At 35.4% G+C, this 26,865-nt stretch overlaps 1 protein-coding gene across 7 annotated transcripts in view; it reads left to right on the top strand.

Moving 5' to 3' along the window:
• Window positions 1–26,865, top strand: part of AFG1L (AFG1 like ATPase) — a 190,787-nt gene that overhangs the window by 63,152 nt on the left and 100,770 nt on the right. For 6 of the 7 annotated variants that reach the window (XM_029223731.1, XM_029223730.1, XM_029223735.1 and 3 more), the window contains exons 6-7: window positions 5,227–5,326; window positions 23,968–24,026. In XM_029223731.1, the coding sequence (XP_029079564.1) occupies window positions 5,227–5,326; window positions 23,968–24,026 (159 nt within the window). The remainder of the gene's footprint in view (window positions 1–5,226; window positions 5,327–23,967; window positions 24,027–26,865) is intronic. The other variant, XM_029223734.1, reaches the window with a different exon arrangement.

Genomic DNA, 26,865 nt, shown 5'->3' on the forward strand with positions numbered 1-26,865 from the left:
AATTGATTGCTTTTATTTGCTCACAAATTTCAGTGTAGCGTTCTAGTATGTTAGTGTTGACCCTCTTCCCTTGAGCAAAGTTGGCCTAAATGTCCTAGAATGAAAAATGTTAATAATCTTGCTGTTTTGTTTCCCCTGAAGTACGAAACTTGAACCTTGGAGCTTACCACTGCACGCAAGAAAAGACCAATATTTGCATATACCCCTTGTGGAGAAGAGCCAGGGAAAGCGAGAATCTAAGGGCAAGAATGTGTCCCCTAAGGGCAGAGAGATCACTGAGCAGAGCCTAGATTTCCTAGTTTCAGTATCCTGGACTATCTTTCACTGGTCTTAGAGAAGCTCCTCTAGCACATCAAAACTGGATTAATTGCAAGTCCAGATCTCTACTTGTCCCCCTTTTCTAAAAATCAAAAGGGTAAAATGATACCCCAGAATGTTGCTGTACCAGCACTCTGACCCCCAACATCTGTACAATTTAGAACAAACAAGCCAAGCCTTTGCAGTTTCTGCATGGAATAACCTCCCCCATATGTCCATCAGGATAACTCTTACTTCTTCAGATCTTTGCTCAATTACTTCCTTAACAAGGCCTATACCCTGTTTAAAATTGCAATTTGCCATTGACCCCCCACTCTTCTAATTCCCCTTACCCTCCTTTTTTTTCATAACATATATTGCCTTCTGACATATATTTACTTATTTATTGTGTTTATTGCTTATTATCATTATTTCTCTACAGGAATGTAAACTTGAAGGCAGGAATCTTTGTTTTGCTAATTGACGTATCTGAAATGTCTAGAACAGTGCTTGAGAATGAATTAATGAACAATAATAATGAGTGAACAGATGAATGAATAAATCTTAGTAGTTTCAACTACTAGTTCAACAGTAGTTCAACTACTGTTGAAGTAGTCCCCCAACTAAGTCCCACTTCCCTTATATATAACAACCTGCATTTTTTCCTGTCAACATTCTGAATTATCTTCACATTTTTGTCTAATTTAATAGGTGAAAAATGGGATCTCATTGTTTTAATGTATATTTCTTTAAGTAATATTATGGTTGATTTTTTTAATATCTATTTGCTTACTGTTAATACCCATCTTTTATGAACTGTTTGATTCAATGCCCATTTATTTATTAGAAAGCTTTTATTTTATCTATTAGTATATTCTGTAATAATATTACCTACTGTTTACTGAGTGCTTTCTGTGTTCCTAACTACTGTACTATGCTATGTATCATTCCATCTACAGCTAAAATTCTGTGTAGCTATACGTAAATAATGACTTAACCTAGCATATGTAACATATATAGGTAACAGTCATAATCAACATTTCTTGAGGATTTACCATATGTATTGTAACGATTTTGCAGAGTAGTTGTTATTACTGCCTTTATTGGATAGATGAGGGAATTAAGGGTCAGAGAGGTTAAGTGACTTTTCCAAGATCATACAGCTGGTAACTACGTTTGAATCCATCATCAGTGCTCTTATTCACTAGTAGTAAAAGCTATGTTATGTGTTCTCTTTGCTATATGTCTTCTATTATGTGTTTAAATATACAGACCTAGAACTGGGTGGGCTTTTAGTAGATGTTTTAATGATGGAACCTAAAAATTATCCTTAAGCCTATTAAGCCTAGTACGATACATTGCTGATTTACTAGCAAAGAATTTTTTAGGCACTTTAATCTTAACAACAGTATGTCTGCAATCACCACTTCACTTTTCAAATTGAATCCTATTAGTGGTCTTGATTTTTAACTAGTTATTATTGGCCATTAGGTGATGTTAATTAGTATAATATTTATTTTACTAGGGGGATGAATAGGAATTGTTGCTGCTTAAAAACAAGAATATAGTCTTTTCTCTTGAATTTAGGGCATTTTTAAGATTATGTTTTCGTAGCATTTGGATTACATTTGCAGAAGGTATTCCTCATTAGCTTGGTCATCTTTACTAAGTGTAGCATTTCAGTTTTACGTGTGATAGATGCAGTATTCTTATCTTGTTTGAGAAATTTGTAGATAGGATGTTTTTATGTGTTTTAATTACTGAAATAAAAGAATAAAGTTTTCTTTAGGGTCTTCATTATATTCTCTTTGAATATTAACATTTCTTATTAAACCATTTGTGATTCTGAAGATATCAGAATACTGAAAGAGAACAAATTTTTAAAAAATGTTATTTTTTCATGTCTCTTTTTAGGGACACTGGATAGATGTTTTACTAACATGTCCCCCCCCCCAAAAAAAAGAATTCTGATGAGCAGAATATCATTCAAAATTCTCCTCTGTAAGCTATCAATATCATTTAAAAAATAGTTTTGACCGTTTTTATAAAACAGGAAAGCTATTAAAAACTGCTAATAAAAATAGATGCTTATTTCTGTGCTAATACTAATTACTAATAATGCATGCTTATGTTTGTCACTCATTACATGGCACTGTACCAATCAGTGGATGACTGAGACTCAAGCACTTACACATGTAAATTAACAGTTAGATTTTTTTTCCCCTTTTTTTACTTAAGTGAGTCATAATGGAAAGCAACTCTAGGTCATAAAAAATCTTCTCTCTTTAATGCTAATGAAATGTCTCCACTCTGTATTAGCAGACTACCCTTAGTGGTAATCTGTAGCCTTCTCTTTTGTTCCTGGTGGTAATGAAATGCTGGGTGCTGAAAAAGCTCGCTCTTCAAGAATGTGTGGCCAATTGTCTTCTGTTCACTTATACTGTAAAATTTCTGTTCCCCAGCAAAGCTGAACAAGTGCAGGGACAAGATCAAAAGAGTATACATTGGCACCCGGCTACACCAAGTGACTCCTGCTTTATTAATTAGCCATAGCTTCTCCAAGTTAATTTACTCTGCTAGAGCAAAAACATTCTGTAATACAAAAACAACAAATGATAATTCACCCACAAGTCCTTATTGTTTGCTTTCTTCAACTTTCAGTTTAAACCTTTGTACAGTGTTATAAGCTAAACGTCCCTTCACTTTTCTGAACCTTAGGGCACAAAAGCTATTTTTATTTTTTTCAAGAACCTCAGCGAGATAGTCAAATGATCATTTTTATTCTCTAAAATTGGGTGATTTTAATTGATATCATTCTTTTTAAAAGTCAGTGCATTGGGAATCCAATTTAAAAGTGCAGTTGCTTCTAAAATTTGCAAGCTTGTTCTGTCCTCTCATCAGAAATGCCACTGGTGTTTAAGCATTTGAAAAGGGCCTTCTCTGTGAGTGTTTTGGCGGAAGCAAAATTTGACAGTGATCCTAAGCTCCAAATTAAATAATATCAGTACCACTTTCCTTTTCATTTTAATCACCACTTTGTAAGTTCCTGAAGTCTTTTTAATTTAAGGAATCTTCAGTAGGTTTTTAGTTAATATTTTAAAGTTATAGGCTGAAACAGCAAAAAAAAAAAAAAAAAAAGATCTGCACATTCCCATATCCTGGTTTGGTTTGGTTTTGTTCAGGTGGAAAGGAAATAATTGAACTTTTGAGTAAGATATCAGCTGAAAGAGAAAAGTGATTTAGACCTCTGTCACCCAGGTTGTTATTGTTCATAGTGTTATAACCATTTAGTTGGCAACTTTTAGTATTATGATCTAATGTGAAAGAATTCCACTAGTTTCTATGTACTTTAACATGGTTTAAAAATAACAATGTGGGGCTTCCCTGGTGGCGCAGTGGTAGAGAGTCCGCCTGCCGATGCAGGGGACACGGGTTCGTGCCCCAGTCTGGGAAGATCCCACATACCACGGAGCGGCTAGGCCCGTGGGCCATGGCCGCTGAGCCTGTGCGTCCGGAGCCTGTGCTCCGCAACGGGAGAGGCCACAACAGTGAGACACCCGCGTACTGCAAAAAAACAAACAAAAAAACCAATGTGATATATATTGTGTGATATATTTTGTGAATATAAAATAAGTTTTATTGAGATTATCTAAAATGTGCTGTTAAAGGAAGATCAAAGCATTTTTACATTGGGAGAATATAAAACCCATGTTATTATATTCTTAGGGGAAGGTGCAATGATTAACATCGATCTTCACTATATATTTATTTTTTGAAGTCAACTTCCTACCCTCCCTAATTTCTGTATTTTTTGGGATCTTTTTTTTTCAGGAGCTCTTTTTTAAATTTTTATTATTATCTTTTTTTCACATCTCTATTGGAGTATAAATGCTTTACAATGTTGTGTTAGTTTCTGCTGTACAACAAAGTGAATCAGCTATATGCATACATATATCCCCATATCCCCTCCCTCTTGAGCCTCTCTCTATTTTTTGGGATTAAAAAAAAAACACAACAAAGTTACCATTAAGCTTACTTGCTAATTGTGGATTTTTAAAAATAATTTTAGAAAAGATCAGTGGTTATATGTATCTCTGTAACTTAGATGAAATAGTGTTATCTGCATTATGCATTTCTGGTTTTGTCAGAAGCTTTTTTTTTTTAAAGCACTGTGTTAACCATTCTTGTAAGGTTTTTTTTTTTTTTTTGGTAGAAGGAATATTTGTGTTTGGGAAGGTTAGCAGAGGCTGGCTGTGCTGGAAGTGACTGCAGTGCCTTTTGATTATTCATGGACAGTAATAGAAGGCACTTAAAAAGAACAATGAAATTGCTTATTTTTGTGATGGGCCATCTGTTGAATTGTTTTGTGCAACAATTGCACAATAGTATCTATGTCATATCATTCTATTTTCAACAGCAGCTGATTATGTCTCACTGGCTACTTGTCCTTATTTCTAAAGTCCCATGACCATTTAAAGTCACCTTTTCAGGGACCTTTGCCAGAAAGGTATTAGAAATCTCAAATAGCCTGTGTATTTTTTTTTTTTCTTTTTTTCTCTCTCTTCTTTATTTGGGGAGGGAGGCTGTGATGGGAGTAGGAGGGGGGAGTTGGTCATGTTAGTTCTAATTAGTTAGACTTCCTAGATGTTTAGGACAATTATCTGTGCTTTCCACCTGTAGTTCTATAAAATAAGTTAACATAGAATCAGTTGATAATTTGGATAGAAATGTAGGCTTGCAAAAAAGAAGAGTCAAGTTTAAAGACTGCAGGCTTTCATGCTTTTAATTATCTACTCTTTTCTTCATGATAATTAGAATTTTTCTCTTGGAATTCACTTCTTTTTTTTTTTTTAAAAAAGGATGAGCCATTAGCAAATTTGTTAGAGCAGAAGTGAAATTAAAATAAAACAAATGTATTGCTGTCCATAGGTCACTGACATTGCTGATGCCATGATTCTGAAACAGCTTTTTGAAAATCTGTTCAAAAACGGGGTCGTCGTTGTGGCAACATCCAACAGGCCACCGGAAGGTAAAAACAAACACTGTGCTGTAGTGTCTTATCCAATTAGGTAGAAACGAACAAGCTTTTAAAAATTCACAATTTTGGACTCATTTTATTGTGTTAATAAATCTGATTACTTTGCTTTATCCTAAGTTTTATAACTAACTTAATCTGAAAAATCAGTCAGTATTTGTATAATATTTGAAAAATCTTTCCTAAATCCACGTGATCTCCCGTGTTTGATGCCCTTGCAGTTTTTCCCTGAGCATTAGATATGCCACGTGTGCATATCAAAAAAATACAGGCCTCTCTAACTGCATTTTATGGGCCATAAAAGAAACTCAATGAAATGAAAGAAAAAGTTCCTAATTGAATCTTGGAAAAAGACTTAAAGCTTTCCTGCATAAGTGGTTTCTGATACTTCATTTATCATTTCTGAAAAAGCACTTGTGGCTTATTAGAACATTATTAAAAATTAAAATACAATAATATATAGATAAAAACAAGTTTAAATTTTGTGTCTTTCAGCCCATCATGTGGTCAGTTGAAGGCTGAAAGAACCAAAAATAATATTTTATGCATTCTTAGTATTAACATCTGACTGGAATGCTATTCTGCCAGATACCTGCATGGCTAAGTTCTTACCTCTTTCAGGTCTTTGCTCAAAGGTTACTTTGCCAATGAAGCCTAGACTCATCTCCCATTTAAATCTACAACCATGCTCGTTTTTCCTGGCACCACTTCTTTTTACCTGCTCTATTTTTTTCACATAGCACTTATGGAGCCACCATGTAGTTTACTTATTTACTATATATATAGTTTATTATCTGTCCTCTGCCAGGATGCAAAAGCTTCAGGAGGGCAGCAACTTTTATCTCTTCTGTTCACAGATATACATATTTTAAGTACCTAAAACAGTGCCTTGCACATGGATGGATCTCAGTAAATAGTCTTAGAATGAATGTTGAATAAATGTGTGTTCTCAAAGGATCTCTCTGGCTGCAGTACTGAGAATAGATTGTGGGGATGAGGTTTCAAGGTTGGAAGTAGGGAGACCATTTAGGAGATGACTGTAACAATCCCAAGGGGACATGATGGAGCAGTGCAGGTGGTAGGAGTGGTCAGATTTTGTAGACAGAGTCAAAAGGATTTACTGATGGAATGAATATAGGGTATGGAAATAAAAAACATCAAGAAAGACTCAAAGATTTTGGCCTGAGCAATTGGAAGGATAAAATTGCTGTTTACTGAGATGGGGAAGACTATAGGAAAAGCTAATTTGGGTAGGGAAGTAGGGTTTCTACGATTATGAGGCTGATGACGCATTTAAGAGTTTGGATTTCAATGGAAAGGTTTGGACTGGAGATGTAAATTTGGGAGTCATCAGTCCTAAAGGAAGCTGGTAAGAGCAGCCAGTGAGTACGAGGAGAGCCAAGAGAATGTCAAGCAAGGAAAAGGAAAGTGGTACAAAAACGATGGATGATCACCTTTGTTAAATGCTGCTAGGAGGTGAAAAATGAGGTTGAGAACTGACCACTGGAATTGGTAACATGGAGTTTATAACTGAACCTGAAAAGAGCAATGTAATAGTGTGTTTTTACTTTTTAAATTGTCATGTCACATTAATGACTTATAATGAATTTGTAATCTACTAATATGCCCAGATATTACTATGTGAGCTGTTGTCAAACTAGGTCTCTCTCTTTCTGTATTTTTGTAGTTGATCTCTTTTTTCTTCCTATTACATTTCAGCATATTAGTTTGTCTACATTGTTCCATATTATTGATTTATGTTGATATTTTTTGAAGTATGATTCTAATAATTTTTTTTTAACTACCCCTACTAGCTATGACATTTATAAACTTAGTAATCGTGCTTCTGTGTCTTTAGCCATTCATTAACTAAAATATGTAAATAGGGTAGGGCCAAGTTTAGACTCCTGTAGTATACCATTAGAGGCCTTATTTTAGGGAGACATTAATTAGTTAATCAATACCTTAAGACCTAGTTATTCAAACAATTACACTTATACCTAATCTGTTACACTATTAAGAGAATTATGAATGGTTTTGTCAGATGCATTTATTAAAATCCTTATAATGTTATATATAGCATTCTTGTGATTTATTAGTGTAACAACTCTATGAGACAAGGCAGTGAGTTTTTCATATTAGATCATCGATGGGGATGTGAGGCTTGACTCCTTCAGTTGACTGTTGACTTAACAGTATCTTCAGTATTACCTTTAGACATTCAATGATAAGCTATGTTCATAAAGAGCAAAGTGCTAGAACAAGCTTGGAATGCCCCTCCCCTTCCCCCCCCCCCCCGCCCCCAGCAAATACTGCTGAAAAGAAAATTGCAGTCAGCTGCTCAAGCTACTGCAGTGTGGTCCACTGAGGAAGGACAACCACAGGAGAGGTTAGGAACATTCTGGAGCTCATAGCTTTGTAGGACTAAGCAAAGTTACAGGCCCACCAAGGTAGCACAGAGAAATCCGAGATGGAGCCATCCTTCTGGAGAAGACTGAAAGTCTAAGATGCAGAATTCCAAAAATTGGGCATTAGCCACAAATTCAAAGAAAGCCTTTTCTAAATATGAACCTGGACAGGATGCTTAACATACACCAGGTTTTTTAGCCATGGCAGACAATCATCATAAGTAGCTTAATATTTTAATATAAAGAAGATGGTATGTATATATACCATCTCCTCGTGGTGTGTGTGTGTGTGTGTGTGTGTGTGTGTGTGTGTGTGTGTATAATTTCATGACTGAAGAAACAAGACTCAGATTAAGTATGAATCTCAGGAAAAGGAAAAAGTGTAGGACAAAGAATGGGTCAGTTGTTGCCAAGGGCTGGTGTGGGGAGGTGTTTGACTACGAAGGGCCAGCACCAGAGAATTTTGGGGGTTTTGGAACTGTTTTGTGTCCCGATTGTACTGGTGGTTACATGTTTAAACTCATAGAACTGGACAACAAAAAAGTTAATTTTCCTGTATATAGATTAAAAACAAATCACATGGTTAGTGAGTGATAGAACAGGGTCTAGAAAGTAGGTTTTGTGACTCTTTTGACACATTGTCCTCTATCTTTTCTCCTTGTTGGTCATCACTAATCTTTGTCTACTCTGTCCCAGATACAGTGTGTCCTCTTTTCCAGCCATCAGAATGCATTCAACTTTTTCTTTAGGTTACAGCTTTTAATCCACAGCCCCCAGATAGTTATTATTATTTTAAAAATAGCATCTACTTATTCTAAGAGTGTTATGAGAGGTGGGAGAAGAACCTTCCTGGCAGAGGGTTGAGGCAAAGCCCAATGGTTGGAGAGAGAATGACCCATTTGAGGAACTGAAAGGTAGCCATTGTGGCTAGAGTGCAGTGAAGTAGGGGAAGTAGGATACAGTGAGGTACAAGATGAATCTGGAGAAGTGAGAGCTAGGACCTTATAAAGCAGTAGTAAGGATTTTGGATTTTATTCTAAGAGAAATGGGGAGCCACTGTAGTGCTTTAAGCAGGGACTGATAAGATTGGATTTGGAATATCACTCTGGTTATCGTATGGAGAATGAGTTACAGGATGGGATGCAGTGATATGGTGGATTCAGGGAGACACACTAGGAAGCTATTGCAGTATACTGGGCAAGAAATGATAATAACTTGGTATAAGGCAGTGATTCTCAACTGGGGGGCTGTTTTGCAAACCAAGGGATATTTGGCAATGTTCGAGACATCTTTGGTTGTCACTGGACAGGATGGGGGGTTTGGTGCTGCTACTGGCATCTAGTAGGTAGAAGCCAAGAATTCTGCCAAAACATCCTATAGTGTGTAGGGATACTTCTCACAACAAAGAACTATCTAGCCCAAAATATTAATAGTTCTGAGGTTGAGAAAACCTCATATAGTATATAGAGAGGATAGATTTGAAAGATAGTTAAGAAGTAAAATGGATAGCACCTTGTCATAGGTTGGATACTGAGGAAAAGGGAAAGGACAATTTCTAAATTTCTGGCCTGTACAAGTGGGTGGGTAGTGGTGCCTTCATTCAATAAAGACAGAATAATCTGGAGGTTAGAAGTCCAGATCATGTTGCCCAGTGGACAAGAACACTGTATTTTCTTCCCCTCTGTTAACTCTTTAGCTGCTGTGTTTAATTTTCTTCCACATTTTTCATCTCATTCCTTCCATTTCTAGTTATAATGCATCAATTTCCTGGACAAGAATAGGGGTTATTGTTGGTGGAGATTACAATCAAACACTCATCTTTTCTCAGTTAATAACTTAATTGTCAATTTATAGACAAATAAGTTATTAATTTTAATAGAAAATGATCAGAAACATTTAATAAATAATTAATAATTTTAATAGAAAACAATTGATAACGAGGTAAAAGCAACACCAGAATTTAGGAACTTAGCAGAGAAAATAGCTATGGAGGAAAGTGGTCTGGGAAAGTCCGGTAGAAGAAAAGAAAGGGAAGCAATACTTGAGGGGGAGAAGGGAATAAGGTACCAGTGACTGCCTTTATGTCACTGTTTTTTTCTAGTCCTCACTTCTAAGTCCTGCCTTCCTTGGGTCCAAGGCCTCATCCTGTACACCATGTAGTTGTTAAAATCTCAAACCAGTGTCAGTTCATGATGACAACTTTAGCTTTTAGCTTCCTGTTTGTTTACTGATCTGCAGGGATTTTCCTACTTTCTGGCAAGCTCAAAATATGTTTAGTATATTTTAAACATTTGTAACACAACACTTGTAGTGCTATTTTATATTTTCTAGGGTAATCTGATTAAGGTTCTTAAACTTGAAGCAAAGAGGAGTAGGAAATTGCCGGGAAATTTTTAGATAAACTATATATAGAGATAGTTTATATTCAATTTTGTATTTTTATAAAATCTCAAGTAAATGATTTATTTAGCATTTTTGTCATTTAGGTAAATACTTTCATATGGCTCATGTACAAATAGACATATTTTTACTTTTCAAAGATTATATTGTCAGGTCATTAGAAGAGCCAGAAGCAAAAATCCACAATTAAAATATCATATATATGCCACTCACTTTTTAGGTTCTGAAAAAAATTGTTAATTTCATGATATTCTCGTAGGGAAAAGCAATATTATAGATTTAAGTGCATGGAGACCCTAAGAACAGATTAATAATAGACTGGTAGATTAAGTTAATTAAATTGAAATTAATAATTAAACTTAAGGACTTATTCAATCAAAAATAAGAATATATTTTTATGGGGAAAAAGAATATGTAACTTGAAATGACTATGCTTCTTTGACAGTAAAACACAAAGTGCTAAGGGAAAAAAGTCCCCTATTGACTGAAGAGTGCATTGTGGACTTTCTAGTTTTTAATTTGCTATTTATTATAATGAAAATGCTATAGATAGCATTAGAATGTCCAAGAATAAGTCTGCCTTAGATTATTAGGCAACGACACTGTTTGATTCTAACTCAAGCCAATGTATCTATAGTAAATAAAAGACTGGATATCACTAGAAAATTGGTGCATGCACACACACACACACACACTAATGTAATTGGTCATATTAATATTTTTAGGAAGAAAAAAAATCTATTGATGTTCGCCATAAAAGCTTGAAAGAACATTTGGCAAAATCCAACATCTTGATAGAATCACTCCATAACATGTAAATAGATGGAAAGTTTCTTAATATGAAACCAAATATATGTATATCAGTTCAGAAGTCAGAAGTATGCTTATTGGGGACACTGTGGTATAACAAGGCAAGGATGTCAATTATCACTTTTTAACATTGAACTACATTACAGACAGTATAAGAACTAGGTGGATAGGGAAGGGAATCACCACATATCTTGATTAGAGGGGTTCTTCAAGATTAGTCATACCACTCCTTTTTCAAGGTTATGTGAATAGAAAATACCCTAATATGGGAACGATAAGTAGGAAAGAGAAGTAAGTAAGCATTAGAAGATTTCTGTTTTGTGTTCTTTAAAAATCAGGAAAACATAGACTGTGATATAGAAGATCTAAGCTGAGAGAAGACAAACAGATTAGTTGAAAACCTTTTTACTGAGAAATCAGATGTAATTAAAAAAAGCTACATGAAATAAACGGGTTTAAATTAATTAAATCAATTAAAATCAGCATTTGAAGCACTGAAGTGTAGAATTAAAACTATAGAAAATGAAATCAGTGATAAGAGAAGCAACTTAAGAAGCTCTGCCAATGTGTAGAAAGAGAATAAAGAATGAAATGATTTTTTTAAAAAGTTATTTTATTTTTGGCTGCATTGGGTTTTCGTTGCTCCTTGCGGGATTTCTCTAGTTGTGACGAGCAGGGGCTACTCTTCGTTGCGGTGCATAGGCTTCTCATTGTGTGGCTTCTCTTGTTGTGGAGCACGGGCTCTAGGCGCGCGGGCTTCAGTAGTTGTGGCACGCGGGCTCAGTAGTTGTGGCTTGTGGTCTCTAAAGTTCAGGCTCAGTAGTTGTGGTGCATGGGCTTAGTTGCTCCACACCATGCGGGATCTTTCCGGACCAGGGCTCAAACCCGTGTACCCTGCATTGTCAGGTGGGTTCTTAGCCACTGCACCATCAGGGAAGCCCAAGAATGAAATGATTTTTAAAAAATTAAATAAGTCCTCTGGAGGAAAGAGGTCTTAAAATGTGAACTTATTAAAAAGAAGTGGTTGAAATAAGAAAATTGATCATAACAATGAATTGAGTATAAGTGAATATTTGTAGTTACTGCTTGCTTATATATTTGTAAATTTTGTTCCCCTTGGAGAGAGGGTTTACAGATCCTGAGTGACAGTGTCATTATTTGTGGCACTGATAACTAGGGTAATATACAGTCAAGTATTTTAGACTTTAAGATACACCTCCTACTTTTCAAATTACTAGAAAAGACGAGGGATCAAAGTAAAAATATTTCTTAGAGCAAAAGCTAGAAAGCAGAAGAAAGAGCAATAAATAAATAAATAAATAAAAAACATGAAACAAAATCAGGCATTCCTTGTCAATGACAGGAAATATAAATGGGTTACATTCCTCTATTAAAAACTAAAACTTCTTCTGATGTGGCTGAGTAGGCTCCTAGTCAGTTGACCTTCTTGCAGACAACAATAATACATTCTGAACAAAATATGTAGCACAACTATCTGAAGGTCCTATAGAGTGAAAAAAAGAAAGATTATAGAGGGGAGACAAAACCTGGAAGAGGGTCCAAAATGGAGAGAATTTCCTGTTTTCTTAATTTGTTTTTCTTTTTAAAAAATAGCTATATAGTTTTAGGACGGGTAAAGTTATTGCTGCATTGGATGACTAAAATTCTGATAGAAAACCCACAGTCTTTCTGGCCAGAAGAACCAGATGGCAGAGTTTAGGGCAAGCATTACTGCTGGAAAATGAAAAACGAATCCCACTGAGAACTAGATTGGTATAGCCCCAAGTTCTCAAGTTCTGTGTCTAAATTCTGCCCAAATCTCTGACTGGCCTCTGAACCATACATTTGCAGAGCAAACCACAAGCTTCCTAATGATAGGGTAGTGAACTGAGATTCAAGTTTATAGTTTGAGTCCAACCAAGGTAATTTCCTGCTAAAACAAAAATATCAACACTCTTCAGAAACAAAATCCATAAGGTCCAGGATACCATCTCAAAGTGATGAATGAGGAAATATTGACCTATTCTCAAGAGAAAAAAACCATCAACAGATAGCAACCCCAATATGACCCAGCTGTTGGAATTAGCAGACAAGGGCTTTAAAATAAGAACTATAACTATAACTTTGGGGGAAATGAGGTAAAGAAAATATGTTCATAATGAATGAAAGGATAAGGAATATCAGCAGAGAAATAGAAACCATAAAAAATGTACAAAATTTAAATTCTAGAACTAAAAAAGACAGTATCTTAAATAAAAAAATTAACTTAAAGAACTTAATAGCAGAATGGAGATAACAGAGCAAAGAGCCAGAGAACTTGAAATTATCCAAGGTGAAGATTAGAAAATGATAGAAGTAAAGAAACAGAGACTTCAGAATTTGTAGAGCTATAACAAGCTTTCTAACATATTTCTAATTGGAATCCCAGAAGGCAAGGAGAGATAATGGGCAGAAAATCTTTTGAAGAAATAATGACTGAAAATTTCCCAATCTGGGGTGAAGATATAAATTTACAGATTCAAGAAGCTCAGTTAAATGCAAGCAGAATAAATACAAGAAAACACTGCTTAGGCACATTGTAGTCAAACTGCTAAAAACCTAAGGTAAAGAAGAAATCTAGAAGGCAGCCAGAGAAAAATGACATTAAATACAGGGGAACAATGATTAGCTTTTGATGACTTCCATTAGAAACTGTGGAGGTCAGAGACAGTGGAACAACATCTTTAAAATGCTGGGGAAGAAATTGTCAACCTAGAATTTTATATCAAATAGAAATTTCCTTCAAGAATAAAGACAAAATAAAGACATTCTGATATGAAAGAAAACTAAACAAATTCATCAGCATAAGATATGCACTACAAGATATTCTAATAGAAGTTCTCCAGGTAGAAAGGAAATATTAAGACACTTGGATCCTCAAGAAGAAATGAAGAACATCAGAAATGGTAAATATTAGAGTAAATATCAGTAACTAGTTTTTCTTCTTAATTTTTTAAAAATAGAAATGATCATTTTATGAGAAATTATAACATTGTCTTGTGGGGTTTATAATGTATGTAGATGTGATCCATATGACACCTATAGCATAAAGGGAGGTGTTTAGATGGACTTATATGGATGGAAGGTTTCTACATTTTTTTGTGTGAAATGGTATGATATTAATTCTAAGTAGAGTGTGAAAAGTTAAGGATACAGGCATACCTTTAAGATACTGTGGAGACATCCAGACCACTGCAATACAGTGAATATTGCAATAAAGTGAGTGACACAAATTTTTTGGTTTCCTAGTGCATTTAAACATTATGTTTACACTGTAGTCTGTAAAGTGTGCAATAGCATTATGTCTAAAAAAGCAACTTACACACCTTAAGTAAAAAATACTTTATTGCTAAAAAATGCAAACCATCATCTGAGTCTTCAATGAGTTGTAATCTTTTTGCAATAGTAATGTAACCGAACCCAGGTTTGGCTGCTTGCCATTCATAAGCCACTAATTTGAGAGGCAAGCGTCAGTAGAAAAGAAAGGTGCTTTAATCAGAAAAGCTGGCAATCTGCGAAGAAGGTGGACTTGTGTCCAGAGACCAACTCCAAAGATTCTCCTCAACCATGACAGTTTTTAAAGGGAAAAATGGAGGCGAAGAATCTCAGTGAGTCATCAAGGCAGGAGGTTTGGTTCTGCATCATTCTCCATTGAGTGCAGACTGGCTGACTCTTCAGATGTTATCTTGCCTGTGTGATCTGCCTGCAGGATTGCTAAGGAGGCTGTTGGGTGTAGAGAGCTAGTAATTTTTTAACTGCTTAATTCTTCATTCTTACTTTTTATCTAGGAAAATAATCAGGTTAGACAAGGTACGGTGTATATTCAAGAGAGCATAAGTCGGGAGTTAGTTTCAATTGCTTAATGATCTCATTCCTATAATTAGGTTCTTTTAAGGTTAGAGGGGAACAGAAATGGACAGAGAGAAAAGGGGCAAAAGAGCTGCTTTCAATAACATCAGAGATCACTGGTTGTAGATCACCAAAATAAATACAATAATAATGGAAAAGTTTGAAATATTGCAAGAATTACCAAGATATGACAGAGACATGAAGTGAGCAAATTATGTTGGAAAAATGGTGCTGATAGACTTGCATGACACATGGTTACCACAAACCTTCAATTTGGAAAAATGCAGTATCAGCAAAGATCAATAAAGCAAAGCACAGTAAAATGAGGTATGCCTGTATATATTGTAACCCCTAGAACAACAGAAATAAAATAAAAACCAGTTGACAAAAAGGAATTTTAAAATATATTCAAATAATTGAAAAAAGGCAAGAAAAGGTGAACAGAGGAAGAAAATGTAGAGGAAACAAAAAGAAAACAAATAATAAAATCATAGACCTAGGGACTTCCCTGGTGGTCCAGTGGGTAAGGCTCCATGCTCCCAGCGCAGGGGGCCTGGGTTCGATCCCCTGGTCGGGGAACTAGATCCTGCATGCATGCCACAACTAAGAGTCTGCATGCCGCAACTAAAGATCCCACACGCGGCAACGAAGATCCTGCATGCCACAGCTAAGTCCTGGTACAGCCTAAATAAATAAATATTTTAAAAAAATCATAGACCTAAATGTTAAATGAACTAAACATTCCAGTAAAAGGTAGAGGTTATCAGGATGGATTAAAAAATATCAAGAGATATACTTTAAATATAAATATAGATTGAAAGTAAATGGATGCAAAGAGGTATATTCTACAAACAGTAATAATACGAAGCCTGATGTGTGTGGGCTTATTAACGTCAGATTAAATTGACTGAGGCAGGCCCTGCAGTCCCTTTGGCCCCACCAGAGGATGCTTGTGCTGGGCTCTGCCTCTCTGTCCTCAGTTCATGGCAGCAGGGGTCCTGCGCCCCTGACTCCCGGGCCTTGGTGCTGGAGTTTGTCTACTAGGGATTACAGTTGTGGGTAAATCAAGTATTGTGTGGTGGTTTGTGGAAAACAGTTTTGAGCCTAAGATCAGTTCAACAACAGGGCATCTTTTGTCTAGCACCAAAACGAGTGACATAAATTCCTAACCTGATACAGCTACACAAGAATGATTTTCTGCTTTACCACCGATGTTCATTTATAATGATTTATGATGCCAAAAAGGAGAGGTATTTTCAACATTAAGGAATGAATTAAAAGATCTTTGACAGCAAGTGCCTTCTAATTTTGTAGTTGATGTGGCAGGAAATAAGTGCGATATTATTGCAAAAGGTGAGTCATGGAGAGAGATGCTAAGGATTGCACTGACTCAGCCATACAATTTTTGTAGAGATCAGTGCAAAAACCACAGTGAACTTAAAGGACTCTAAAGAAGTTTCTCAAAGAATTCCATTCACTCACACCAACCCACCGCCCCCCCCACCCCCATTTGGTAGTAAGGGCTTCTGACTCCAAAGACAACCTTTAGAGTCAAAGTGAAAAAAAGCTGTTGTTGGCTGAACCTCAGCCTCTCACATTTGATAATGAAATAGTTGGTTCTAAAAGTTAACAGGGGACTTCGAATCTCTGCCACTACTTTTTGCCTGGCTGGTTTTGAGTCTTCTTTGTGCACAGGGGATTCTCCAAAATACCCAAGGTCTGTTTTCTCCAGTCATGATATTTCTGTTCATTGAATTCTGTTATAAAAAGAAACTCTGGTGTGAAAAATGACTTCATTGGTGTTTGACTTTACTGAAAATAAATACATAAGGTAGTATTTTTGCAGTGAAGGTTTTATGTAACATTTTATTAAGTTTCTCTTTCATGGTTCTTAAAAAAAAAAAGCATCTGTGGAGCCTGTAATTTCCCTGGATCCCCATTATCACTGGTATAAAGGATTTGCACCATTTAAAATGGCACAGGATATCTAAAATGGAGGCTGACAATTATTATCTGAGTCAAAAATGGATTCAATTTATAGGACTGTTCATGGGATTGATGGAGAGGATTTCATCTTCCTGCTACCTCTAAAGCAGTTTTCATTGAAAACGTTAGCCAAGGATACACGTGGAAAATTAACATCAACAACAATAAATGTGTAGATCACCCTAATTTTTCCTTCAGATTTTTAAATTTGTGTGTCACTAAACACAGTATTGGTACTTGGCAATGAATAGGAATGAGCACATAATAACATGGATGAATTTCAGAAACATTAGGCTGAGTTAAAGAAGACTTGTACAAAAGAATATATACTCTGTAGTTTCATTTTTATGAAGTTTTATCTAAGGTTTTATGGTTTGCTTTGGAGATTTTAGTATATATCTTTAACTTATCACAGTCTACCTTCAAGTGATACTAGACTGCTTCAGGTATAGTCTAAGAACTTTCCACAGTATACACCCATTTCTCTCCTCCTAGTCTTTATGCTATTGTTTTCATACATTTTATTTCCACATATGTTATAAATCCCACAATATATTATTATTTTTGCTTTAAATAATTATCTTTTAAAAGAATTTAGATGATAATAATAATAAAAAAGGCTCATATTAACCCACAGTTACCATTTCTGGTGCTCTTTACTCATTTATGTATTCCAGGGTTCCATCCAATATTATTTTTCTGCCTAAGGACTTCCTTTAAAGATTTCTTATAGTTCTGGTGTTCTGGTGATGAATTCTTTCAGCTTTTGTATGTCACAAAAAGTCTGTATTTGAAAAGATATTTTTGCTCAGGATAGAATTCTATGTGGACAATTTTGTTTTTTCTCTTTTTGACCTTTAAAGATGTTGCTCTACCATGTTCTGGCTTGCGTTGTTTCCAGTGAGAAGTTGCTATCGTTCTTATCCTTATTCCTCTGTATGTAATATATATTTTTGCCTCTGGCTGCTTTTAAGAGTTTTTTTTTTTTTTTCCTCCTTTGATCACCAATCATAAGCAGTTTGATTATAATATGCCTTGATGTAGTTTTATTCATGTTTCTTGTGCTTGGGCTTTAATGAGCAACTTAGATCTATGGGTTTATAGTTTTCAACAAGTTTGGAAATAATTTGGCCATTATTTCTTCAAATATTTTTTCTATCCCCTCCTCTTCTCCCCTTCGGGTACTGCAATTCCACATATATTGGGTTGCATAAAGTTGTCCCAGAGCTCACTTATTCTCTGTGCATTTTTTCTTAGTTTTTTTTCTCTCTGTGCTTCATTTTGGCTAGTTTCTATTGCTATGATTTAAAGTTCACTAATATTTTCTTCTGCAGTGTCTAATCTGCTATCATTCCCATCCAGCATATTTTTTTTGTCTCACATATTGTAAGTTTGCATCTCAAAAAGTTCTTCTTGGGTCTTTTTATATTTCCCGTGTCTTTATTTGATATGCTTGCTCTTCCAGCTGCTTGAACACATGGAATACAGCAATAACTGTTTTATGTTCTTGTCTTCTAAATTTATCACCTATGTCATTCCTAGGTCTGTTTCTGTCGATTGATTTTTCTCCTTGTTCTGGGTCATATTTTCCTGTTTTGCTGCATGCTTGGTAATTTTTTATTAGATGTTAGGCAATATGAATTTTACTGTGTTGGGTATTGGATATTTTTATATCCCTATAAATATTCTTGAGCTTTATTTTCTTTCTTACAAACAGTTTGATTCTTTTGGGTATTGCTTTTAAGTTTTGTATGGCAGGACTAGAGCACATTTAGTCTAGGACTAATTTTTCTCACTACTGAGATAAATCCCTTTTCAGTATTCTGCTCAATACCCTATAAATTTAGAGGTTTTCCAGTCTGTCTGGTGCAGACAGGCACTCTTCCCAGCCATGTGTGAGCCCCAGTGATGCTTTCCTTGAGTACTTTCAGAAGATTCTTCTCCTGGCTTCAGGTCATTTCCTCACACACATATACTGATCAGTACTCAGCTGGGGATTTAACTGGGACCCTCAGCAGATCTTTAGAGCTTTTTCACTGGGCAGCTGTCTTTTCTCTGGTATGCTGCTCTGTGAACTCTAGCTGCTTTTTCCTCCCTGGACTCTCACCTATCTCCTCAGCTGGGGAGACTTCCAGGCTCTCTTTGGGTTCCCCCTCCTTGTGCAGAGTGCTATAAACTTCCCCAGACACTAAGTGCATTTGTTTTCTATTCTTAGGAATAACTGTCCCTTTTTTCTGGCGTCCAGTGTTCATATAAAGCTATGATGACCAGGTCTGGGATTATGGAAGGCCACTCTAAAAGTCTGTCCATGATAGTGGATTCAAGGAAGGCTTGTTAGAAAATGTGGGATTTGAGCAATAGTTTGTATAGTATTAGAAAAGAAGGTAGAGGTAAAGTCATGAGCTTGTGCTGACTCTTCTGCCTAGGATACGCTTCCTTCTTCTCTGCTTGGTGGCACCCTGCTTATTTTTCCAAGGTGCTCTAGTCCCATTGTTACCTGCAAAGCTGCCTTTGAACCCAGGTAAAATGAGTAGTTCTTGTTCTGTATATTATGTTTATACCTTGTATCCCTTTTTACCTTGTATCATGGCTATGATCTGGTTGTGTCTGTCAGCTGCGACAAGTCTAGCTGGTCACAACATGGTTCTGAAAAAGCCTACGAGTTTTAGCTTCATTAAAGACCTTCCTCGGGCTTCCCTGGTGGCGCAGCGGTTGAGAGTCCGCCTGCCGATGCAGGGGACACGGGTTCGTGCCCCGGTCTGGGAAGATCCCACATGCCACGGAGCGGCTAGGCGCGTGAGCCGTGGCTGCTGAGCCTGCGGTCCAGAGCCTGTGCTCAGCAACGGGAGAGGCCACAACAGTGAGAGGCCCGTGTACCGCAAAAAAAAAAAAAGACCTTCCTCAAAAATTCTACATATACCAATTACTGGCTGGGAATTCAGCAAATTATTTTTAAAACTTTGAGTATCAGTTTCTTTATCTGTAAAATAGAGGTAGAAATATTTACTATGCAGCGTTATTGTAATTTGTGTACAGTGTCTAGCAAATTGCCTGGCTCCTAGTAGGTGTTCTCTAAATGCTAGTTCCTCCTTTTATTTATCTTTTGTCTTCAGCACTCATTTCAGTGCAGACGAATAATAGGAATTCATGAATGTATGTTGAATTGAATATAAAATTGTAATATACCATCAAATGGGAACATTTAATTAGCTGTATTATCTATACATCTAGTAAAATACTGTTTGAACTCCAGTTAGATTTTTAAAAAGAAGCTAAGTAGCTCTTCCTGCTTACGTGGCCTAAAGGCGCCATTTTCTTTTAATCTGTACTAAAATAAGAATCTCCTGGAAAGGTAAATCAGATTGGTTCCATAGAGCCATATAGTTATTTTGTGTTAATTTATAGGAAAACTCCTTTTAATTTCCTATCTTAAAAGTTTCTTACTCTAAATCCATATGTACTTATATAACTAAGTGGACATCCTGGTCGTTTTGACACTGGGTTTTTAAGGAAAAGATCTGCATATCCATGTGCATCTCCAAAGTATTTATGTAGATCCTTGTAATTACTTTATAAATCCTCTTTGCATGCACTTCATCTGTAAGTCTTATTACACTTATTCATTGTGGAGAATGTAGAGGTCCTTATACCATTCTCAAAAAATGAACGTCCTGGGACTTCCCTGGTGGCGCAGTGGTTAAGAATCTGCCTGCCAATGCAGGGGACGTGGGTCCGATCCCTGGTCCGGGAAGATTCCACATGCCACGGAGCAACTAAGCCCGTGCACCACAACTACTGAGCCTGCGCTCTAGAGCCTGCGAGCCACAACTACTGAAGCCCGTGCTCCACAACTACTGAAGCCTGCGCGCCTAGAGCCTGTGCTCTGCACGCAACAAGAGAAGCCACTGCAATGAGAAGCCTGTGCACTGCAACAAAGAGTAGCCCCCGCTCGCCGCAACTAGAGAAAGCCCGCCACGGCAACAAAGACCCAACACAGCCAAAAATAAATGAATAAAAAATAAAATAAATTTATAAAAAAAAGAATGTCCCATAATTCCAGTACTCTGTCTTATATGGCCAAGTGCTCATTTACCTCTGTTTAGAGATCAGTAAAAAATGATAGGCAAGAACTTCTGTTGAATTTTAAAATAATATTTAGTAAATAATGACAAATGTTGATATAAATGTAGTATAAAATCTTCATGTCTAAGAAAAATAATATTAAACAACTAATATTAAAAATTTTGGTAGCTAAATAACATTTCAGGAGATGGATCTATTGTATTGATAATTTGCATAATATTTGAATTGCAAAAAACTCTTCAATTTAATGAGTACAGTCCTTTTTCACTTAAGTGTCCTGTAAAAACCTAAAGGTTTTCCAACCAAATGAATTCTGTTTAGAATTTTGTTCAGAAAATACTTCCCAGAGCATAAAGTTTGAATTATATATCCTTGTAAAGGCTGATTTTTTTAAAAAGTTAACCCTTTAAAAATTAAATCTCAAAGACTTAAAGGCATTGTTATTCTACTTTAATTTTGCTAAGTGGAAATCTTTTAATCAAGAATATTACAAGTGGGCCTTTACATTTCTCATTGTCATTAACCTACTGAACGGTTCATGCCTGTTAAGCTACATGTCAGGGCCTGCCTTATATGTCCATAAAAAAGATATTCCGTGAGTAAGACCAAAATGTTACCTTAACATAAACTTTCATTACTGTAATATTTTAGTTTTAATTCTGTAACATTTCGTTTTTTGACATTCACTAGTGTTGTGTATGTTTCTCTAATAAATTTTCAAAGAGCTTATTGAGGCATAATTGGCATACAATAAATAGCACATATTTAAAGGATACAATTTTTAAAATACTGACATACGTATACATCTGTGAAATCACCACCCCAACAATATAATTAACATTTCCATCACACCCCAAATTTCCTCCTCCCCTTCTTCATCTCTCCCTGCCATCCCTGTCCCAATCCCTCCCTTTCCCAGGCAACTGATTTCTTCAGATTATTATAGATTAGTTGGCTTTTCCTACAGTTTTATATATATGGAATCACACAGTATGGTACTCTTTTTTTTGAGGAGTAGGAGGGTTTTGCCTCTTTTACCCCATATAATTATTTTGGGATTCATCTATTTTTTTGTGTGTATGAATAGTTTATCTTTTTTATTGCTGAGTAGTATTTCGTTTTACAGCTATGCCACAGTTTATCCATTCATCTAATGATGGACATTTGGATTGCTTCTAGTTTTTGGCTGTTACAGATAAAGCTACAATTTTAGCTATTATGATAAAGCTGCTATAAACATCAAGTGTATTTAAAAAATTATTTTATTTTTGATTTTTACCACTTACTGGCAATCATGGCTGTCAACTCTTATCGTATAGCAATGTGTTTATGCACCTTCCCCAGCAACTTTGTAATTAGGGAAGACTATGAAAATACATAACTTTAAACCCATTTCCTGCATTTTACCCATTTTACTCATTCGAGGTATTGATTATAGGAAAAAAAGATCTCATTTTGAAGAGATCCTGGTTAGCATTATCTTACCTTTTATAATATCTGGCTAGCATTATCCCACCTTTTATAATATCACTAAATAAAAATTTTAAGTGTAACCGAATTTAAAGCCTGTAGTCCTTAATTAACCAAAGAGCTTATGCAAATACTTTCTTCACTATAATGTTATGATGAATATTTTTCTAAAGAGAATAAATGTTTCCTAATGACCATATTTTATTTCCATAAGTAAATGTGGCAGTTGAAATCTTAGTTATCAAATTTTCTTTAAACAAGGAAATATAGAAAGGATCCCTTAATGCAATACTTAAAAAGAAAAATTGAGACACAAACTAACTTGTGATTTTTATAATTTGGAAAACTTTTTACTGTTCTCATTTTTATACTTTTTTATTTTTTAAATCTCATTACTTTATAGAGTTGACTTTTTAAAGGAATATTTTATTTATTTATTTATTTAGGCTGTGCCGCATGGCTTGTGAGATCTTAGTTCCCCGACCAGGGATTGAACCTGGGCCTTTGGCAGTGAGAGCGTAGAGTCCTAAACTGCTGAACTGCCAGGGAATTCCTTAAAAGGAATGTTTTATATGCAATAAAAATTCAACCTCCTGAAAAGAATATTCCAAGTCTCCATTATTAACAAAAAGTATGCAAAGCTTAAAATTTGTTTCCCCTTTCCATTTATTTATTCTTAACAATATGTGTGTTTATGTGTGTGTATATGCGTATGAATATACATACACCATGGCACATATACATATATATAAAAAACACTATTATAAGGCAACAAAAACTACCTGTTTATGATATATAATTACATTAACTTCACAGTCTATTAAGAAGGAAATTTTAATTTTTAGGTAGTTTCTTGGAAAGTGGCCTTAATATTATTTACTTTAATGGAAATATATCAACTTGATATAAATGCATGCACAGTTCTGTCTGTTGATGTGTTTTCTTAAATGGCAAACTGTGTTACACAGTATTCTGTACTGAGAACTTTTATTATAGATGAGAAAAGGAAACTATAATTTGTTTCCCAGTAGAATCTGTATGTTCAAATATTAAATACTTTTAAATAGATCTTTTTATGTTGAATTTTTGATTTAGGATCATTCGTGATATCTTCCAAATTCTTTTCTTGCTTTTTATTATAGTTTTTTTTTTGTGGTACGCGGGCCTCTCACTGTTGTGGCCTCTCCCGTTGCGGAGCACAGGCTCCGGACGCACAGGCTCAGCGGCCATGGCTCACGGGCCCAGCCGCTCCGTGGCATGTGGGATCTTCCTGGACCGGGGCACGAACCCGTGTCCCCTGCATCGGCAGGCGGACTCTCAACCACTGCGCCACCAGCGAAGCCCTTTATTATACTTTAAAGCTAATTTGACTGAATTTTGATATTCTTTCTGTGATTGTTAATTTTTTCTGTTATTAAGAATGTAATAAATTTTGTATGGTACCAGAATAGAGATCAGTTTTGGTTATTTTTCTTCTCTTTTGCTTCTTCGTCTTTTTCATCAGTAGAAAGCTTTTTTTGCCAGGCTAAAATATAAGCTAACATTATGATTTAGGTGAAGTGAAAAGCTAATACTAATTTTTTCTTTCAGATCTCTATAAAAATGGACTCCAAAGAGCTAACTTTGTACCATTCATAGCTGTCCTGAAGGTAAGGAAAATTAGTTACTTATGTTCACTGACTAATATCATATTGATTGATAATCAAGGGCTTTTATAGGAGTGCTCTGGTCTTGCATTCAAGCAGAATTTATCTTGTTATTTGATGGTAATGGTTAAAGACTCTGAAGGAGAAAAGAATCTTTTTTATATAGTATTCATCAATATGTACACAGGAAAAATTACAAAATATAGTCTAAATTATTGTCCAGCTGCAGCATTTGATAGTTTGCATTTTATAAATTTTAATTTGAGGTTTGCTTGTAAATTATAGTGGAACGTTTCAACTTATACATTGATTTCTGAAAAAATGTTTAATGTTCCTTGTTTCCTTCAGGTTAATGGCCATTAACATGTTTTCCCAGCTATTAAAGTTGCTATTTTGGAGTAGCATTATTACAAAAATATTGTAATCTATTTAAATGTGATTGCCATCAAGTTATCATGAAATTATGTCAAGTTGAGGTACATAAATAGTTTAAATATTTGTGTGTATCATCACTGCATAGAGTTTAAAATAGGCTTCATTACAATATGATGAAGAATAAAGTAGCCTTCTTTTTCACGGTTAATTTTAGTAATTTTTTACATGATTATTTAATAATTCTACATTCTACCAATATTTATTGGGAACCTACTATGTGCAAAGTGCTACATTAGGCATAATGGATAATATAATCATTAAGTAGGTTGTGTTTCTTGCTTGCAAGTCATTTATAATCTGGTTGGGCATATACTATGTACATAGATACCTATAACACAAAGCAAAATGTTTTTGGTAAAATAATTACCAAAAAGAAGCATATATGCCAAAATATAATTCCTGTAATTCTCAGGCACATTTTTGCCTGTCCATAACAGTATATCTAAAGAAAGGATAGAATTGTATTTTTTTTTTAAAAAGATCTAAAACCTCAAAAATTCTTACCAAGAAGGAGGAGTAAAAACATTTTATATCTGAAGATGTAGTCAGACAATCTTTTTGAAATATACTTTAGTTGGAGCTATTGTTAGTGCCAAACTTTATTCCCTGTGCTATCCAAACATGTTTCCTTGACCAATTTTAGGTTCCCAGAAGATTTTAGTTTCTCTGAGATGGTTTCAGATGTAGGAAAAAGTACTTTTTGAAGATTTATGCTGTTAGTAATTTTTTCCCCTTTGTATTCATGTTTTACATTTGAGGAGAAGGTAGATTTGCAATGTTTTCTCCACGCCAGGAATCCAAAGTAATGTGGTGTATGTAGATACCAAAATATAAACAGGGAAGCTAAGAAAAATAGATGCTAAAAATAGTCTTCATGTAGCATAAAATACACAAAATATAAAGAGATGGCTCACAAATGAAACAAGCTAAAAGATTCTCAGGGAACTTTGTAGCTCTACTTTTTTAACCCCAAACCTTATTTTTTGGTCAGTTATTTGTCATACTTTAACATATAATAGCATTACTAATAGATAACTAAATTGACCAGATTGAATTTAATTTCCTTTCCCTTTCCCACCCTTAATTTTTTTTTAAAGAGGAAGAAAAACCAAAGAGATGAATAATCTGATTTGAGATCCAACAAGATCTGAGATAATACACAATTTTTTTTTTTTTTTTTTTTTTTGCGGTACACGGGCCTCTCACTGTTGTGGCCTCTCCTGTCGCAGAGCACAGGCTCTGGACGCGCAGGCTCAGCGGCCATGGCTCATGGGCCCAGCCGCTCCGCGGCATATGGGATCTTCCCGGACCGGGGGCACGAACCTGTGTCCCCTGCATCGGCAGGCGGACTCTCAACCACTGCACCACCAGGGAAGCCTGATAATACACAATTTGAAATTAGATATGAACTGAAATTTCCAGGAAACTAAATACCAGATTGGATGAGAAAATATCTAAAATGTCTCATTTATTTAAAAGACTTTTCACATGTAGCAAAACATCAGTCTGATGAAATGTACACTAGAGCTGGTTTCCCTGGAGCTTTTTTGGTGGGCGTATGAAGTTTCCCTTGTAAAGCAAAGTTGTTTCATATTCATTTTACCTATTCACACATGCTAGCGTTACTCTTTCATTTTGACCCAGCTGAGAGACATGTATAGTAGAAGTGGAAATACTAAATATCAAAACTTTGTTTTAAGATAGACTTAAAACAAAGAGGATCTTAATTTAATAAAAAGAGATTATAAACAAGATAGAAATTTATTTTGGGGAAAAGTACAGTGTAAAATCCTTTTTCTCTCTTACGTTTTTCTCTGTAAACTGAGTGATAACAAGTTTGTAATTCACCACAAGAATTTGTGATTTGTTGCTTGGAGTATTGCAAAATGACCAAAAACTTATGTAAGCTATTAGTGAACAGTATTTTCATAAGATAGTAAGAATGATGAGGAGGACTAATATGTTATTAAAAGCCATAGGTCTGGGACTTCCCTGGTGGTGCAGTGGTTAACAGTCCGCCTTCCAATGCAGGGGACACAGGTTCAATCCCTGGTCGGGGAACTAAGATCCCACATGCTGCGGGGCAACTGAGCCCGCACGCTTTAGAGCCCAGGGGCCACAACTAGAGAGAAGCCTGCGTGCCACAATGAAGATCCCGCATGCTGCAACTAAGACCTGATGCAGCCAAATAAATAAATAAATATTAAAAATAATACAAGCCATAGGTCCATCAACAGATGAATAAACAAAATATAATATATTCATATAATGAAATATTGTTCTGCCATAAAAAGGAGTGAAATTCTGATGTGATACGTTATGGGTAAACCTTGAAAACATGTTAGGTGAGGTAAGCCAGATACAAAAGGACAAATATTATATGATTCCACTTACATGAGGTACCTAG

This window comes from Monodon monoceros, unplaced genomic scaffold, assembly GCF_005190385.1.
Source record: "Monodon monoceros isolate NGI ecotype Baffin Bay Population unplaced genomic scaffold, NGI_Narwhal_1 Super_Scaffold_15, whole genome shotgun sequence".
NCBI classification, from domain to species: Eukaryota; Metazoa; Chordata; class Mammalia; order Artiodactyla; family Monodontidae; genus Monodon; species Monodon monoceros.